The 18,744-nt window shown below is 40.7% G+C and overlaps 1 protein-coding gene across 1 annotated transcript; it reads left to right on the forward strand.

Moving 5' to 3' along the window:
* The first annotated feature begins 1,712 nt into the window (after window positions 1-1,712).
* On the forward strand, window positions 1,713-7,880 carry LOC133380637 (protein SPMIP1). Its single transcript, XM_061618327.1, has 2 exons — window positions 1,713-2,539; window positions 5,747-7,880. Exons 1-2 carry the CDS (start codon window positions 2,101-2,103, stop codon window positions 5,863-5,865), a joined length of 558 nt encoding a protein of 185 aa, XP_061474311.1. The 5' UTR covers window positions 1,713-2,100; the 3' UTR covers window positions 5,866-7,880.
* The last annotated feature ends 10,864 nt before the right edge of the window (window positions 7,881-18,744 follow it).

The raw sequence follows: 18,744 nt of genomic DNA on the forward strand, positions 1-18,744 counted from the left end.
CTCCAGATGTTTGGACTACCAACTCCCATCAGCACCAGCCAGCATGGCCAGTTGTCAGGGATGGTGGGAGTTGATAGAAAGCATTAGGTCACCAGTCTGGGGAACTCTAATCTACACCGACTGGAAGCAACTCTCCAGGGTGTTAATCAGGAACCTTTCTTAACGTGCTTTGGAAATGCCAGGGTTGAACCTGGGAATTTTTGCATACTGCTGAGCTGCAGGAGATATAGAACGTATGTGGAATATATAACTCTCTCTGTAACTGATGCTGCATCTAACAAGAAAAAATTGTTACTTTTTTTTGTTTTCAGTATTCCTTGTTGGGTGCCAACATTCTTCCACTGGTAGCCTAGCTTAAAAAGGCTGTGTCATATTTTCTAATGGATGTCAAATTCTCAAATCTGTGGGAAGTTAATACAGCTGCATTCAAAAGCTTGCATTGTTTTTGCCATGCTATGCCACTCCTAGGCACCACACAGTTTTAAAGTTAAAATTTGTTCAGAATATTCTCTTTTCTTGTTACATTAGTTTACTCACTATGTGTACTCTTTAAAACTGGGGTGGAGGCCAGGCATTTATATCTTTTAATTTATGGCTTACCACCAGAGGTCTAAACTTTCCTATTTCTTTATGGGTGTGGCAGTTCTTGCACTGTGATTAAAGAATTAGAGGAGAAAACCAAAGGGCTGGCATGGAGTTCCCCTCTATACAGCTGCCTTTCCCGTCTCTCAGTTACATACACTTTAAATTCTGTTATATCGAGATGCATTGCTTTTAAAGGGAAAGTTCCAATTAACACTGCAGGACAAGAAAGATTCAGAGAGTACATTTGCATGCATTTAACGTCCCACTCTTATAACTGTGTGCGATGTAGATTTTGTTGAAAAACATTTCTCTCCCGGCTGTGCTATTTTTTAGCTATCACTATGACTACTATAACAGCTGGTATAGCACAGTGGGGAGGAGAGCCTGGCTGGGAGTCCAGAGTCATCCCCGCTCCTGTCTCCTGGGTGTCAAGGGCCAGCTAAAGATCACCCCCACAGTTACGTGCCCTGCCACCTGTGCAGCCATGGGCAAGCTGCATAGCCCCAAGGAGCCCAGTTGCCCCCCAGCTGGCAGTTGCGGACAAGGAAGGGGCTGGCTTGTGCAGCTGTGGCAAGCTGAGCAGGCCGTAGCTGGCTGGGGAGGACTAGCCTCAGAGGGAGCAATGGTAAACCCCCTCTGAATACCGCTTACCATGAAAACCCTATTCAGAGTAGCCATAAGTCGGGATCCACTTGAAGGCAGCCCATTTCCATGACTACTGTATTGAAAGAGGGGGCTTTTAAAAAAGTGTTTGAATTATTTGAGTAGTACACAGAGAACTAGTCAAAACTTGCCTACTTTGTTATACACCCAAACCCCAGGGTGGGTTTTGAGCAAGGCACACAGCCAGGTTTGTGGTTTTGGAGAGAAAAAGACAGGCACCACATGGAATGGTAACTAATCTAATGTTTTGTGGCTTCCGCTGAGTTTCACTTTGATTTTCTTTGAGTTGAATCCAACACAATTTAAAACCGGGGAAATGAAGATTGGCAAATCCCCTACTTGCTTATGCACAACTCTAATTCAAAATGGAATCTACAAACATCCAAACAAGTGTTTGGGTTAAATCAAGAGCCTTTAAATCCCGTTTCGCTGTGTGTGTGAGACAGACAGATAGGGTTAGCACAAATGAAGAGGCAAGGCTCTTTGCCGTTTTCAGTTTGATTTACAAGCTCTGCAGACACACAGCCCCAACTGGGTTATAAGGAAACTAATTCCACCTGTTGGGCGATTGTAGAAGCAAGACTCAGCCCAGCTCAGGTTTTCAGCGACTGACCAAACACAAACAAACCCCCTTCATATGTAGCTTTATGCTTTGTAAGAGTGGCCTAGTTGGAGGAGGGGTGCTTGAGAGAGAGCCACACAAACGGCAGGTCTGGTTTAGTAGCTGTAATTTGAGCCTAGCTTCACTGGCCCTTTTGTGGATGTTTCCTTGGACACCAGAGGCAGGAAGCAACTGTTACCGAGCACACAGCGGTCACTCACCACACAGCCCCTAGTCATTGCTCCGGGGCCATGAGGGGCCTGCTCACCACACAGGAACAGGATGGCTGGAGGGAACTTATTAACAAGGAGGCCTTCTGCAGGGTCGGCTGGAAAGCAAAATATGGGCACAAATACCCTCGTCGGGTGACTGACTATGGGATCTCCAAGCGGAAGGGTTTTTTGCCTGCTATTTGCCATCCTGAGGAGCGCCCAAGCTCTCTCGGGCGTCAAGGAGTAATTGCGCAAAAAGCGGAGCGGCAGCTGTCAGCGGAGGAGGAAGGCGCCAGGCATCAGGAGCCCCTTTCCGAGATGAGGGTTCCAACACCACAGACAACGCAGCTCCTCTACCAGGGCTTTTCCCGTGAAGGCAAAGGGAGGCACCTCTACCTCAAAGAGAGGAAGATGAAGAGCCCCGAGGAGAAATTCTGTTACCCGGTGCTGTCATCATGGGAATACGGCTGGCGCTTAGGTAAGTGTCACTTACTTGCTGGTTACCACATGGATCCCACACAGCATGAAGGCGTTGAGTAGGCTTAAGATAATCTGTTGTTATTAGTGGCAATAAATAAGAAATATTTCAAATTTTGTCTCCTCCCCCCCTTAACCAGGTTTGTTGAGGAAACATAACAATGTTTCTGAGACCCAAAAATTGTGTATGTGTGTATGCACACATACAACGCCTAAACAGAGTTAAGTATGGTGACTATTAATACATTGTCCAAAAAGAGAACAGAAATCTGCATCATGTTTGCATATATTAATTTTTATATATGCAAATTTATAAATTACCATAGTTCAAACAGAAATGTAATCCATAGTAGGGAAGACCATGACCAGGTGGCCTGTGTGTCTGCTCAGTCTGATGTTTGGATGCTAACTGATCAGCAACTTCAAGGCATCTTCTCTCTCTCTCTTTTAACCTGGACTTGGAGCGGACAGCTCTTCAAATAGAGGGCTGTTCTCTGTAAAGTAGGTCACATGGCCACCTTAGTTTCAAGCCTCATTCAAAATCACATTTTGAGGTACCTGGCTAAATTAGCCCCCTGCTACACCTGCTGAGGTTTCCCACAGGCCAGATCTGGTTGGCCACTGTGAGAACAGGATGCTGGACCAGATGGATCTTTGGCCTGATCCAGCAGGCTTGTCTTATGTTCTTATATATTGTAAGTCCTGCTTGCTCTATTTACCACACATCTGTCATTCTGTCTGTTCCCACTTAAGAGATGTGAAGGCCCAGGGGGAAAAATGAGGGGGAAACACCTGATGGTCCCCCCTCCGCAGCCCTCCCCCATTTTTATTTAGTTACAGTGGTAACTAAATAAATAAATATGGTGAAGTACAGGTTGGTGGTGTTTGATCAGGTTGCTACCATTTTGACAGGCCCTGCTCTGGGTTCAAATTCCCACTCAGTCACTCACCTTGGGACACTCACCATCTCTTAACCTCACCTATCTCACAGGGTTGTTGTGAGGATAAAATGGGGAGGGGAGATTCATGTACACCATCTGCATCTCGGACAAAAGGTAGGATATTAATATAATAAAATAAAAGTATGTCAAAATGTCTGCTTGCTCCCTGACTGGTAGAAATTCAGCAGGTGAAGCTTTTGAGATGAAATGATGGTAAAGGGTGCATCTGCTGAATTTCTGCATAGTCTGCTGCTGTTACAGACACACAGAAAAAAGTTGGCAATCCTTGTTTTCACACTAAGCTTTTATATCTTTTCTTTATAGCGAGACTAACCTGCTGTTTTGTGCCTTATTGTTTTATGATCAGTTTTGTTCAGTGGGAGCAGTAAAACACTGCAGTTCCTCAAACTGATCAGCCTCATTAGAAAGGACTAATAGTCAAAACAGGGTTTTAGGGTTTCCCTTCAGTTAAGAGCAAATGTTCATTTTAGTCAGTTATAAGCTGAGCAGGTAGTACCTGAGCCCTGATCTGGGCAGGCTATGCAGTCATCTGCAGCTACCGGTGGTGAACTCATGAGTTGTCCATCAGTCATGGCAGGTAAATTCTGATGATGATTTCACCAAATCCAGGAAGTGGATGGCATGTTAGTATTGCTCTTTCCTTATCAGCTTACAAGCTGTGACTGTTATGCAAGGGAATCTGAAAATCACATCATACGGCAGTTGGTGCTCTACTCAAAACGATTTGAACAAGGTTATCTTCCGAAAACAACTGCAATGCTATCCGCTTTCCTATGTACTGATGTTGCTGGTGGTGCACTCAATCCTAGATGCGCTGCAAACATTAGATGGAGTTGTTGCTACTGCTGCTTTATATAATGCCATCAATGTGGGCAGCATTTTACAGAGCAACAAGCAAAAAGAAATATTTCCATCCTGTGGTCCCTACAGTTTCAAATCAAGAGGGGGGGCTACAGAAGGAGGAGAGAAAGATGGAGATGAGTAACAAGGGAAAATAGGCAAGAGTATGTGCTTAGTTCAGTGCTTAGTGTCAGGAGATGAGGACGACTAAGGCTGCAGAACTAAGAATGTTTGCCTTGTGAGTAAGCACTGCTGAATTCAGTAGGACTTACATCTGAGTAGACATGATTAGGATTGCACTACAAGATTCAACTGATACTATTTTTTTAAAAAATAATAACCCACACCTAATCAGTTACAAGCTGGATTTGCATAACTTTGATCAAATGCTTTTTAAAGTGTGGAGACTGAACAACATTTTGAATTATTTTCATCTAAGCATTTGTATTATATCTCTCAAACATTTATTTATTATTTGTTTTGCACTGATAGAAAACATATTGTGCTCATCACCAGTCCTTCCCAACTTGGTGCCCTCCAGATGTTTTGGATTGGGACTGGTTGGGGTGATGGTAGCTGTAGTCCAAAAACATCTGGAAGGTTGAGGAAGGCTGGTATACAATGATAAAATCATCAGGACTACTTAGAGCAGGGATGGGAAATCTGTGGCCCTCCAGATGGTGCTGACCACAGCTCCCATCCTCCCAAAATATTGACCATTCTGGCTAGGACTGATGGGAACTGAAGTCCAACAACACCTGGAGGGCTCCAGCAGGTTCCCCATCCCTGGCTTAGAGCCTTACAACATGCAAAACGTAGGGCAGACAACACTTTAACTCTTCCACACTTAATGGTTTTAATCTTCCTTTTTAAAAAAAATCTGACTTGTGTTTTTGTTTTCATGTTTTTAATATAAACTTTATTTAACGAATATAGACATTATATGTGCCATACAAACTTGGGAAGTTGTAATGTAAGTATTAGTAAGAATATAAATATAGTACAATACCACCTATTTTGTAAACCTTTCAATATTTCTGTAATATCTTGAGACAAAACCTTTAACATCGCAGTTGTATTTCATCATATCTTTAAATATATACATGTTTAAATATACATCTATTTTATTAAATATTTTAATAATCTCTAAAACCTCAGTATTTAAATGTTTGTTTGTAAAAATGTATAAATTCATTTCCTTTATAGCAGCAAACAATCTGACCTTTGGTGTTTTTAAGCAGTTTATCTTGTTTTTTTGTTTTTTTGTATTTTCACACCACCCTTATTGTATATCAAAATACTTTAAAGAACTACGGGACAATATAATAATAAATAATAATAGGCTGCATCAGGTGTTTTAAATTTTGCCTGCTAATACAGCTCTGCTACACCTTTTTTTCTCCCAGGAGACATTGTTAAGGACATCAAGACACCAATTCATGGCAAATCCCGAATTGTAAAGGATACGTTCTACTTCAAAAATGGAATCTTCTATTGTCCATCACAAACCGACAAGCTATCATGAATGTCTATGCTAACTGAAATGTGGAAATGTTTGTGCAGTGTTGGCCAGCATGGAGATTTGTTGTATTGGATCAGACAGCTCTAATAATTACGTCCCTCCATAATTACTCTTTGATATTTAGGATTTTCCTCTAGCCTTGCTGTCCTTGTAACATGTAGCACCACTTCTTGTGTAATAGGATGCACAGCACAAAATATTTTGGCAGAGTAACATTTGAGTTCTACATCAAGGGTATGTATACAACCTTGCATATATTTGGGACCACTTAACCTGATTTGGAGCCAATTCACTCGGCTGCTGCAGTTCTTGTGGCTGCTTTTTCATTCAGCCTGTGATGGTCCTTTGTGGTGTCTACCTGACACTAACAAGTCAGATGATGAGAGCATCATGAAAAAATACATGTGGTGGTTTGAACTTTTTTTAAAAAAAGCATCTACCACAAGCATGCCATTCAGGTGAATTAACCTGCAGTCATACTGAGATCACTTAGAAATGCTAATGATAAATGCTATAAATAAATAAGATGAAGTTAATGAACTGTTTTGAAATTCAAAAGGGATACAAGTTGGTAACAAAAAGGAGGGGGCATCACTCTGTGGCAGAGCATACTAGTTTCTATTTTCAGCATTACATCTCCAATTAGTGGGTCTATGAAAGACCTCTGACTGCTGCTCTCTAAGGCCTCAGGTAAACAGTACAGGACTAGATGGACTAAGTCTGCTCCTTAGACATTGGGTGCTGTATTGTATTGACTTTACTATGTTCACTTACGGGAGTGAACCCATAATTCACTCATATAATAAAAAAGGTAGATGATGAAGAATTTATAACTGCAATTATGTGTATATCAGATGTTGATATGGTGATCAGCTTATAGTTTTGGAGACAAAGAGCAGATGATGAACAAATTGTAAAAGTGATGGACACAGCCCTCAGAGATAGACACCTATGTAGCTTTCGCTATTTTTCCTGTGGATCTTCAGGCATGGATGTGACTGACCCTGCATATACACCATACAATTAAAGCACATTTCCTCCCCCCCTCAAAGAATACTGGGAACTGTAGTTTACCCCTCGCAGAGCTACAATCCCCAGCATTCTTACCAAACTGCTGTTCCCACAATTCTCGGGGGGGGGAGGTAAGGGAATGTGCTTTAAACGTATGGTGTGTATGCAGCCTAACTTGTGAGAGTAGCCTGGTTTTTTTTAAAGATCATGTGAGAAAGATCCCATTATACTTTCCTGTGTATAATATCCACAACAAAGCTCAGATTGAGCAGAGGATTGATCTGTGTGAGCCAAGGTTGCGGCTTGCAGGGGTCATTTACATCAGGTGACAGAGTCCCGAGTGGACCATGAGGTGAATCTGGAACTACCAGAATCCTCTTGTTTTTCCAAGGGATATTTTCACATATGTAATTTCCCACTTCGTAGAATAGCCATGACTGCTTCAGAATGCCCCTTGTTTTGAAAGTTTGGAGCTGACAGGGCTCCATTACTCTTGGCTGCTGCGTTATTGCCAGAAGAATGAACAAAACTTCTGTTGTTACTCACAGCTTGAACTAGCTTGGTGTAAAAACATGAGATTTAAAATTAAAATGAGGCTTATATTTATCATGTGGGTGCTCATGCTTTTAAGGGTGCACAAGGCAGGCACACTTTTCAAGGCTGTCTCCACAGGTATAACATATAGGTATTTTAAATGAAAGCTGAGATTCTCAAAAACTGAAGGTTCGTTCTGGAGCCAAGACAAACTGCATTGCTGCACCCCCACAGCTAGTTTACTCCCATTCCATGTATATTCTCATAAGATGGACTTTGTAGCTTCAGCTATTCTCCCTATTTTATCTGAAACCTGGGTGATGATAATTTTTCTTTCTTTCTTGGCTATATTTGTTTTTACTTGAGAAGTTGAAGAGATCCAATGACTCACTGCTCCACAGAGACCATTTGACTAGAACAAAAATCATGAAACAAGAGTGTTGCAAAATAAATTTAGTGAATGGAACCATAAATTTCTGTGTGCTAATGTATCTAAAACGTTGCTTCTTTTCAACTAGTTGTGAATTTCATATAATGTCTTACATCTCATTTTATGATGTGACTGAAATTTGATAGTAATGTGAAATGAAGTTTCAGTTTTGTGGTTTACTACAGGAATGTTGTCTAATGGGCCAAATGGAAATAAGGGATGAAAATTTCAGTCCATTGTGTGATACATTGCTGATATTTTATTTGCTCTCAGTGAAGCCACAACCTAGACCTGTGATTCAGCTTGTGATTATCCATAGACTGAATCACAGGTTGCATCTACCAGCCCTTATTGCATTTCGTTTTGGTCCTTGCCATCTCTCTGCATTTCTCTTGTTTGTTTTAGTCTGCCCCAAAGGTAAATAGTATGTTAATTATTGTCCCCTTTCTCTCACTATCCCTGGCTTGCAAAAGCAAATTTAATAAAAAAAAAAACTGATACTGCTTCTGGAAGATGTAAATGAATGTAGGAAGCTGCCTTATATTGAATCAGACCATTGTCCCTTCTAGTTCAGCATTGTCTGCACTGATTGACAGGGGTGTCCAGGGTTTCAGATTAGAGTTTTTTCCATCCTTACCTGGCAATGCCAGGGGTTGAACCTGGGGTCTTCTGCTTGCAAAGTATGCTGAGTTACATCAGCTGATTGACAGGGCCATGTGGTTTGGGGGAAATGGCCTTGCAGGCCAGACTGGACCCCCTGGCGGGCCAAGATTGGCTCATGGGCAGAAGGTCCCCCCCTCTGCCCTTTTGCAGCAAATCTACTTTTTTAAAAAATGTACGATGTGACATAAACAAGGAGGTGATCTCTAAGTTAAGTGAGGCTTGCTTTGGAAACTCCTTCAGAAATTTGGGCTAAAGAAGCAGCAGCACGGTCTGCCAAAACAATTTTCTCTCATTTTAATTGAGAGTAAGCTACTTTAAAAGTTTATCAAAACAGACTCCTTGAATCTTGGTTATTTATTTGTTTTGTCTTTCCAGAATTCATATTTATTTTCCCAGAAATATTAACAGAAACAAGCCTTTAAATTATCTCAAATCCTGCATTTAATTAATTTAATTGGCCTAATAAATTAAAATAGAAGCTATAGCAAATATGTGTTTTTGATTTATTTTATAAGTTAGCACATGTATGAATATTTAGTGGTTAGGGCTTGAAGTGTCACTAATTTGTACAGGAGTGACAGGGTTGAGGATCCATTTTACTAGGGTGACTAGAGTGTTGTGTTTGGATGTCAGAAGCCAGGATTTAATCCTCACTCAGGTTCGATGCTGTCATGGAAGGTTTAGAAGACACTCCAGTCAGGAAGCTAGACAAGAAAAATAAGAAAATAACAGCAAGAGAAAAATTCTGGCTCCATCCAGATATATCAAAGTCCAGTGCCACCTAGTGACTAAACAAATATAACAATACCTACAGTGATTAGTGATATTTTTGTAAACAAGGCTTTTACAAAAAGCGAGTTTGTAATTTGAAAGTAAAACCTGTATTGTTTAGAATGCTCATACACATTTTTTTTAAAACTATTCTCTTCTGCTTTCTCTTCTGTGTTAAAAATGATCAAATATTTGCACAAAGAGCATGGGAGAGGCTTAAAGGCTATTTAAACCTCACATATGTAAACGTTCTTAAGAATGTGAGCTGAGAGCCAAGTGGTTTAAATGTCACAGCCATAAATGCATTAGGGTGTTTTAGGCAAGGCACTGTTTCTTAGCCTCAGTTTACCCATGTGGAATATGGGGATTATACTGACCTGACAGAGTTTTCCTCTTTTACAGTACAATCTTATGCATGTTTACTCACAAAGAATGTCCTTTTACATTGATGGGGCTTACTGGTCAATACATGCAATGAAGATTGCAGCCTTAGCTAACCTACTTCACGGGGCTGTTGTGAGATAAAAATGAGAATCCAGTATATACTGTATACTGTACCAAGCCACTTGGAGGAAGGGCAGGATATGTGTGACACTTATAAAATGGGATAGGTTCAACTCAGAAAGGGATATTATATTTTATGCAAAGTCAACAGAGTTCACATTTGTACCAATATTAAGGAAAGTTTGGGGAATTACTCTGATTGCCATACCTGAGTTCATTCCAATGGTTCAGTCATTTTAAAATGTATATAAATAAAAATGAGTATAAGACCATGAAAAAAACGTGAATAAAAATTTGTACATTATACCATACATTTATGAAATCACCCCTCCCAAACAGTAGTTTACCCATCACAGAGCTACAATTCCCAGCATCATTAACACTTCCGAGTATTCTTTGGGGGGAGGATGTGCTTTCAATATGCTTTAAATGCCTCAAGATGGGTAAAGCCTGAAATAAGAACTTGGGTGGCATTAGCAGCAGCACACCAAACAAAATAACATTCCTCGATGACCACACAGAAAGTTTTTTTCTCCACCTCCCTGCCCTGTTTAATGCATTAGAGTATATACAATTTGTAGAGCTGATGTTTCAGGTACCTACAAGGAGAATGTAGGTTGTCAACAGGAAAGGCAAGGTGAATCCTGGACATTTCTGCTCCAGCAAAAAAAACAAAAAAAACTTGCATTTACATTTGCATTACAAGATATACTTACTTCTTGCTTGTTTTTGTCCTCATTGGCTATACTAAGCTATGAAAGGCAGGACAAGGATAAGGAGGCACATTGTGGCTGGGTGGTTAAAGGCTAAGCATTTGATATGTTATGGTTTTGAGAAACATTTACAAGTTACCACTGCTGAGTGGTACTCTTCTAATTCCTTATTGTCATTTTTTAAAGGACACAAATTCCACAGCAGAGATTGATATCTTTCTGAGCCTTCATATCTGTCTCTACTGTCAGAGGCATTATGCCTCTGAATAGCAGTTGCTAGGATTCACATGAAGGGAGTGCGTTGTTGCACTTGTGTCTTGCTTGTGAGCTTCCCATGGGCATCTGGTTGAGCACTGTGAGAACAGGATGCTGGACTAGATGGGCAGCTGGCTTGATCCAGCAGGGTTCTTTTTAGATTCTTATCTGCCATAAGCTCCCCAAGCCAGTATCCCATTTTAGAATGTGCTGCTCATATACAATACATCAAGGATCACTTTAGGTTTTCAGGATGTCCAAGTGCTATATTGTCACTGCAGACTTTCAACCCTGGTATAGTTCATGCATATACAGCTTTCCAGCCCAAAGGCCAGTCCCCTAATGGTCAGCTTTGTGATAGTGCTGGGAGACCAGTGATTTGCAATTTCCTCCAGATTATGATCACGTCTTGGTTGCTATTCCCGAGTTTGCTGACCAGGCAACCCAGAGTGAAAAAAAAAATATACAGGCAAATCAGGGCTCACTTCATGAACCATCATTTTTTCAAAATGGGAGAATAAAAATGTAAAACACTGAAAAAACTGCTTTGTGGTATGTGGGTTAATGATGTTACTGCTCTTCAGCCAGTCGGCACTGCAGACATATGCTTTTCAGAGCTTGGAAAAGTTACTTTTTTGAACTACAACTCCCATCATCCCCAGCCAGCGACATGCTGGCTGGGGCTGATGGGAGCTGTAGTTCAAAAAAGTAACTTTTCCAAGCTCTGTTTCTCCTGTAGACACAGTAAACTGGTTTTCCCTGAGGTTGATCCAGAAGAGAAGACTGTATTTCTAAACAGTGAGGCTACTGTGAGGATACTTCCACAGTGGGTTCACTGCTAAAATAATTGGTGTCTGAGCATCATGTTTTTCTTCACAGAAATGGTTTTGGAACAACGCTCATGGACAATTACGTAATGTCAAAAGTATAAATGTATATCTTTTTGTGAAGGACCATCAGAGACCGCCCCAGTGCCCCCTTGGCTTCATTCCTGTGTGGATGCAGGATCAGGTCCCCAGTCAACTGAACTGGCTGAGAAAGAAGGGCTGGGAGACAAGCCAAATGACAAATAGCTGGGGAGAGACCCAGCTGTTGGTAGGGAGCTTTCAGAGGCCCACATAAGAGAAGGCCTGACTAAAGTGGAGGAGGGTCTTCAGCCTGAGAGGGAGAAGGGACTGGCAGAGACCTTGAGAGGTTAGAGGATGTGGGTAAGGGCTCAGCATAGGCTTCAGGGACTGTGAAGGGGCCCTCACTGGGGAATAGGGTTGCCAGGTCAGAAGCATCCTAAAACCTGAGATTTCAGGGGCAGACCCGAGTGATGTCATGGGGGCGGGCCCAAGTCATTAAGCATGATACATTAAGCATCAATCACAGTTGCTTGTAGCATACAATTAAAAATAAATATCTGATTGGAAATTAAGATAGAAATCTTAGCTAAAAGATGGAGCCTGGGTAGGGAACATTTAAACTAGCCTACTTGCTTTCAGCAAGAAGGGTTTAAGTGCCTTCAGGCCAGGCCAGTCACCAGAAGGTCACTGTAGGAAGAAAGGAGCCCAGTGTTGTGGAGATGTTAGATGGGAGCATTCAGGAGTAAAGGTGGATGCTCCTGAAGGCTGCAATTCTAAACATACTTCCAGTACTAAGGGACTAAGCCCCATAGAACTCAACAGGACTTACTTCTGAGTAGATATAGTATGGATTGTGCTGTTGGTAAACCTTGACTAGGGATCCTCTGCAACGACATCCATATCCAAGCAGGGTTGACAACCCCCTGCCTGGAATGCCCTGCCCTTATCTTTTAACATGGCTGCTCCAAACTTCTTTACAGATTATACCCTTCACTTCAGAAAGAGGTCTGAGAAATGAGTACCCTTTCTGTCTACCCTGTGGGCTGCTATAACCTCACTTTGACAGCCAACCAAATTTCAGTGAGTAATAATTGACACAGAGAAAACACACATGGTTTGGTCTACCTTCACAGGCAGCAGCTTGGGAACAACAATTGCAGCCACACTTTCAAATATGTGAATTCTCTTTTACCACTATTGGGCAAGAAACAAACTGTCATGCAACCAACAAGGTGCATCATCAGTGGGTTTTAGGGGGTTGAGCTGAGCACATTGCAACCATTGCTGTTGCTTCTATGGATGTAAGGGAGTGAGGTTAGAGGTAAATGAAATGAGATCCTATTAGCACATAATACCTCTGCTCTGAAATCTGCATTGGTTGTTGATTTGCTACGAGGCCAAGTTCAAGCTGTGCTTTCCATGTTATGAGTGCCACATAGTACTTGTTCTGCTCTTGTAAGAAATCAGTCCTGTAAAATGGCAGCATTTTGGATACTCTGTTCATAGGGTTTTTGTGCTAAGAAGTATTCAGAGGTGGTTTACCATTGCCTTCCTCTGATTTTCAACATATATCAAACTTTGGACACTTAATGAGAAGACATGATTCACTAGAAAAGACAATAATGCTGGGGAAAACAGAAGGGAGTAGAAAAAGAGGAAGACCAAACAAGAGATGGATTGATTCCATAAAGGAAGCCACAGACCTGAACGTACAAGACCTGAGCAGGGGTGGTTCATGACAGATGCTGTTGGAGGTCATCATTTCATATGGTCACCACAAGTCGAAATTGACAACAACAACAACAAAGTGGCAGCACCTACGCTTTGGAACTCCTTGCCTATTGACATTAGGCAGATACCCCTTTTCAGCACCTGCTAAAATCATTTTTGTTTAGGCAAGCCTATGTAAGTATGTAGAAGCTATTGTGTTTTTAACTCATTGTTGGTTTTATTATTTTGAATGTTTTTGAATACGTCTTTGTTTTTGCCAATAATTTTATTGTTTTATTTCTTTCTGTAAACCGCTTTGAGATTTTTTTTACAATAAAGCAATATATAACTGTTGTAAATAAAATACGTAAATACATTTTGGAGTCACTGTGGCCCTTGAGTCTCTTCCCACATTTAGGAACAAAGGAATCTGCCTTATACTGACTCAGGCCATTTGGTACCATCTAGCTCAGTACTGATGACATGGATTAGTATTGGCTCTCCAGGATTCCAGGCAATAGCTTTTTCCAGAAATTGAATTCTGGACCTTTCCATGCAAATCATATGCCCTACCAATGAGCTACTACCCTTCCCTGTTTAAAAAAGTATCTTTTAACATTGTTCTTTTCAATTTACTCCTAAATGCACATCATACCTAGGGCAGATCCACACCATTCATTTAAAGCACATTCAACACTCATTTGAAGCACATGAATCCCACCACAGAATCATGGGAACTGCAGTTTGTTAAGAGTGGTGAGAACCATAACTGTGAGGGGGAAATGACACTTCCCAGGATTCTTTAGGGGAAGTCATGCACTTTAAATGCGAGTTGGATGTGCTTTAAATGTATTGTGCAGATCTACTTAATACATTTTGCCTGCATGTAAATTGTTTTAATTAATTTTTCAAAATGGAAATGAGCTATACAGTGTAGTGGGTGACCATGGGTGACTCATCATCTCTCAATGGAGAACCATGACCCCCCAAGGAAGAAGGGCCTACTTAAAATGTAGAGGAAGTATTGTAAAACTATAGTGTGAAATCAGATACTTATTGGGACACAGTATGAACAAATATTTATATAAGCATGATTATCAAATATGCTTATTATTTACATAACCTGTAAAGATATTTATAGGGCAATCCTATGTTTGTTTACTCAGAAGCAAGTCCCAATGTATTCAGTGGGGCTTGCTCAACCAGGGAAAACTGCAGCCTCAAGTGATAAGGAACTTATTCTTTAACAAACCTTTTGAGACCTTATCCCAGTGTGTGTCTGTGTTGGAATGGCTTTTTAATATATTTTTAAACCTTTTCTTTTAAAAAAAATGTTTTTAAAGCTTTAAGAATATTTTTAAAGATGTTTTGTTTTAATATATTTTAAAGTCTGTTTTTATTATTTTTAAAGTCTTTTTAGTGCTTTTGTTTGCTGCCCTGGGCTCCCACTAGGAGGAAGAGCAGGATATAAACCAAATAATAAATAAATAAATAAAAATAAACTTCATTCACCCAACCCAAAATTCAGAATCATGCCAATTTAAGCTGTTTTGCAACTGTTTATACTTGTTTTATAGTTATGGGTTTTTTAAGGGATTTATTTCTTATTGTGAGCTGCCTTGGTTTCCAATCACCAACCCTACCTCACAGGGTTGTTGGAAAGACTCCATACACACACACACTTGCAGGTGTAAAAATACACCCCATATAATAGTTTATTGTCAAACCAGTTGATCATTGTAGAACATTTTTTAAAAATCAGTATTAGTTTCCTACATAATAAAAACTGTGATACCTAGGTAAACCCTGTCTAATTGCTTTAAAAATGGGATTGGAGAGGGAGAGAAAGATTTACAACACAAACACAATTCTTTGCTATGTTTACTCAAAAGTCCCATTAATTTACAGCACAATCCTAACCATGTCTACTCAAAAGTAAGTCCTAATGAATTCAATGGGGTGTATTCCGGGTACATGGAGAAAAGCAAGTATTGGATTAAATACTTTCATATTGTGAAGCTTTTCAAAGCAATGCCCTCTTCAACAGCCCAGGGTTTGACTCTTGCACACAACAGAAAAAAAAACTTTAAGCCATATTCTTACTTAAACTGAACATCTCAAAACCACCATTTTCTGACATTGCAATGAAGTCTAGGCACTGCCTGGGTCAACAAATCACAACCCTGGCTTTACTTATTGGCTACAATCCTGAAAGAGTGGGGTTAGAGCTAGGAGCTGCTATAACAGATCTGTAAAACAAATCTAACAGTTGGGGTGTGTGTGACGTTTTGGTGTATATCTTGGGAACCAGACCACCTAGAAACTTAATTTTTAAAAAAAATTAAGCTGAGAGTCCGGAGATTAAGGTGAGTCACCCGGAGACCCAGAGGGGACCCCCAAAACCCAGAGAATCTGCCCAAAAACTGGACACCTGGTAACCCTACTGGGGAAGTGTGCAGTGGTGTAACAGGCTGTGGATGCTGGACCGTTCGATGGTCCCCTGCCTATAGAGGCCCAACACTTTTATATGCCACTTTGGCACTTTGGCTTATCCTGAAGATTCATGGGAATTATAGTTTGGTGGTGTATTGATAACTCCATAGGTTGTGGTCCCTATGAAGCGGCAATGGTGCAGGTTCTGTGGGTGTAGGGAAACCTGACATTTAAGCAAGTATGCCTAATCGCATGGCAAAACGTCATCAGAATTTAATCATTCCTTCTTTCTGAGAATGATTTGTGAATACCCCAAATCTTTTTTGTTTTCACATTGTGTAGTCATATTAGTCTGCCCACAAAACCCAGCCACAAATTGCTGTTTGTATTTGTAAGCTGGTGAAGTCAAGGGCAGACAGAGAGTTCTTCAGTGAGATAGTGAGTGAGGGGCTTTTCAACACAATACAACATAAATGAAAATATATAAACAATTCCAAGCATTGATTTGAATGAATAAACAAAGAAACCAAAGAGACCATGGAAGACAAACAGGGAAACCCCATGGAAGACAAACGGGAGCCACATAAACTGCATTTGTTTGTTTTCAGTGTGAATGTATGTCACTGGGGGCCAAGAGCTGATAGCTTTTTGGTGGAAGGAGAGGTGTGGTTGTGCATTTCTGGCTTCTGCTGAGTGGAATGAAGCCATTTTAGAGGAATAATTTCATTGTTGACACACACCAAATTCTGCAAATCATTATCTGTGAATATTCCCAGTCGAGTCACAAGGAAATGACTTCACTAGAGAAAATGGGAGTTTGTCCTGAGTCAGAAATGAAATACTGAACCCTCAGTTTTTCCTATCTGTATTTGCTCAGCTAGGATTGCTCTAATGACAACATGGCTGTCATCTTGGGCTTGGCCGCTAAGTCTCTTGAGGACAACTGTGGTTGTAAAAGTGCAATTTCATCAATTTATATATATATGCACACATGCAATCATATAGTTTGAAAGTAGATCTCAGGAGAACCTGAAGTAAACAAACACTGACAAAAGTTCAGATACATTTATTTGGTCTAACAAATAAATCAAAGTAAGCAAATGCTTTATATTTGAATGGTCTTCTTTTCAATAGTAAGAAGGGGTTCATGCTCCCCCTGGTGGGAAACATGGTGTAATACAAAATAAAATCTAAGCAAGATGGGAAAAATGCTTCTCCTTTTAAATGCAGCAAGGAAATAAAGTAATATTTCTATTTATTTATTAAGTTCCTCATGCCCCCCGGTTCTCCTAAAGTCTCAGTGAGAGCTCCATACATTGGCTGGCCCCGGCCATATTTCCAGTGTGCACAATCCTTTAGATCAGCGAAGCTCACAACCAATTTAAAACTATACAAATCTACCCACCTGCCTACTCTGCTACCACTAAAATAAGAAAACATAAAGAATCTACTGGCTAGTAAAATCCTGTTGTTTTTTTAATTTTTACAGGGAAAGATCAGGCTCTTACTTGGTTGCATCTCCAATGGAAGCAAGCAATGTCCTATATGAAGCAAACATATATGAGGGTTATAGGATGGATGCACAGGGCCTTAGTTACCCTGCTATACTGGGCTTGCCCAAGACATTTTGCTGCTAGAAGTGGAGCAGCAAATAGTGCTCCCTCATGATACATACTACTCAAGGCTGGTCAAATTACTTTGGCACCTGAGACACAAAATCCCACAAGGTCTCTCTCTCTCTCTCTCTCTCTCTCTCTCTCTCTCTGGAAATAAAAGTACAGCAATATACTAACAGTTTGCTATGATGAGATCCAAAATAAGCAGCCTGAGGCAGCCAACTCACTCTGCCTAATGGTAGGGCTAGCTATCCTAGTATGTAACAGTATTTATATATATATATTTAATTTTAATGGACTACCTTCAAGTCGATTCCAACTTATGGCGACCCTATGAATAGGATTTTCATGATAAGCGGTATTCAGAGGGGGTTTACCATTGCCTTCCTCTGAGGCTGAGAGGCAGTGACTGGCCCAAGGTCACCCAGTGAGTTTCATGGCTGTGTGAGGATTCGAATCCTGGTCTCCCAGGTCGTAGTCTGACACTCTAACCACCATGCCTCCTCTCTCTCTCTCTCTCTCTCTTTCTCTCTCTCTCTCTCTCTCTCTCTCACTCACTCACTCACTCACACTCAGACACACACACACATTTCAAGTGTTCAAATTGCATCACACACACCATCTCTGTTGTCTATACAACAACCCTTTAAAGTAGGCGTATATTATGCCAATTTACCGATTGGGGGGGAGGGCGGGGAGAGGACCGAAGCTGAGAAAATGATGGCATACCTATGACTTCTAGTAAATTTGTGAGTAAGATAACATTTGAATCAGGGACTTAGTAGTTCACTAAACCTGTTTTCATAGGACTGCAGTTTCCTAACTGATATGCACAAAGGTGTCTGTGCGGGTGGTGGGCAAGGGGAGCACTTTCCCCCTTGGAATTCTAAATGTAATGGTGGATGGAGTGGGTTGCCAATGACCTGTAGTAACAATTCATAGACTCCCCCCCATATTTCTGCAGATATTATTGGATATGCCTATTACTTCTTCCTGAAAACCTCTTGTAAATTCTGCATGCCTGGCCAAATTTCTCAAAAAAATTGTTTTATTTTTTCATGAAATTTTATTTTGAAATTAAGTTAAAAATACATGGAATAAAAAGGAAGGACATATAATAATAAAGATCACAAATTAAGGGGGAAAAGAAACTCGCTGATTACAGTTATTACTTAGTATATTGTTATAGGACTAGGGTTGATCTGAATTATCTCACCAAACCTGGGTAATGCTACATCGCTGATGTCTTAACTTCTAACTCCTTGGAGAACTGGGGTGAGTGCAGCAGGGGCTAGTCCATGAGGATGAATGGGGCACTCCCCCACCAATCTCAGACTGCCCTCAGCCAGCCCTCACCTGCCTGTCTTCTTCATCATGACCAGTCGGGGTGGCTC

Source organism: Rhineura floridana, chromosome 3 (genome assembly GCF_030035675.1).
Source record: "Rhineura floridana isolate rRhiFlo1 chromosome 3, rRhiFlo1.hap2, whole genome shotgun sequence".
Taxonomy (NCBI): Eukaryota; Metazoa; Chordata; class Lepidosauria; order Squamata; family Rhineuridae; genus Rhineura; species Rhineura floridana.

Excerpts from the sequence above, each read along its gene's own strand:
- LOC133380637 (XM_061618327.1), top strand. The coding sequence starts at position 2,101 with ATGAGGGGCCTGCTCACCACACAGGAACAGGATGGCTGGAGGGAACTT. Across the intron at positions 2,540-5,746 it reads GGAATACGGCTGGCGCTTAG|GAGACATTGTTAAGGACATC; the intron begins GTAAGTGTCACT and ends TTTTTCTCCCAG.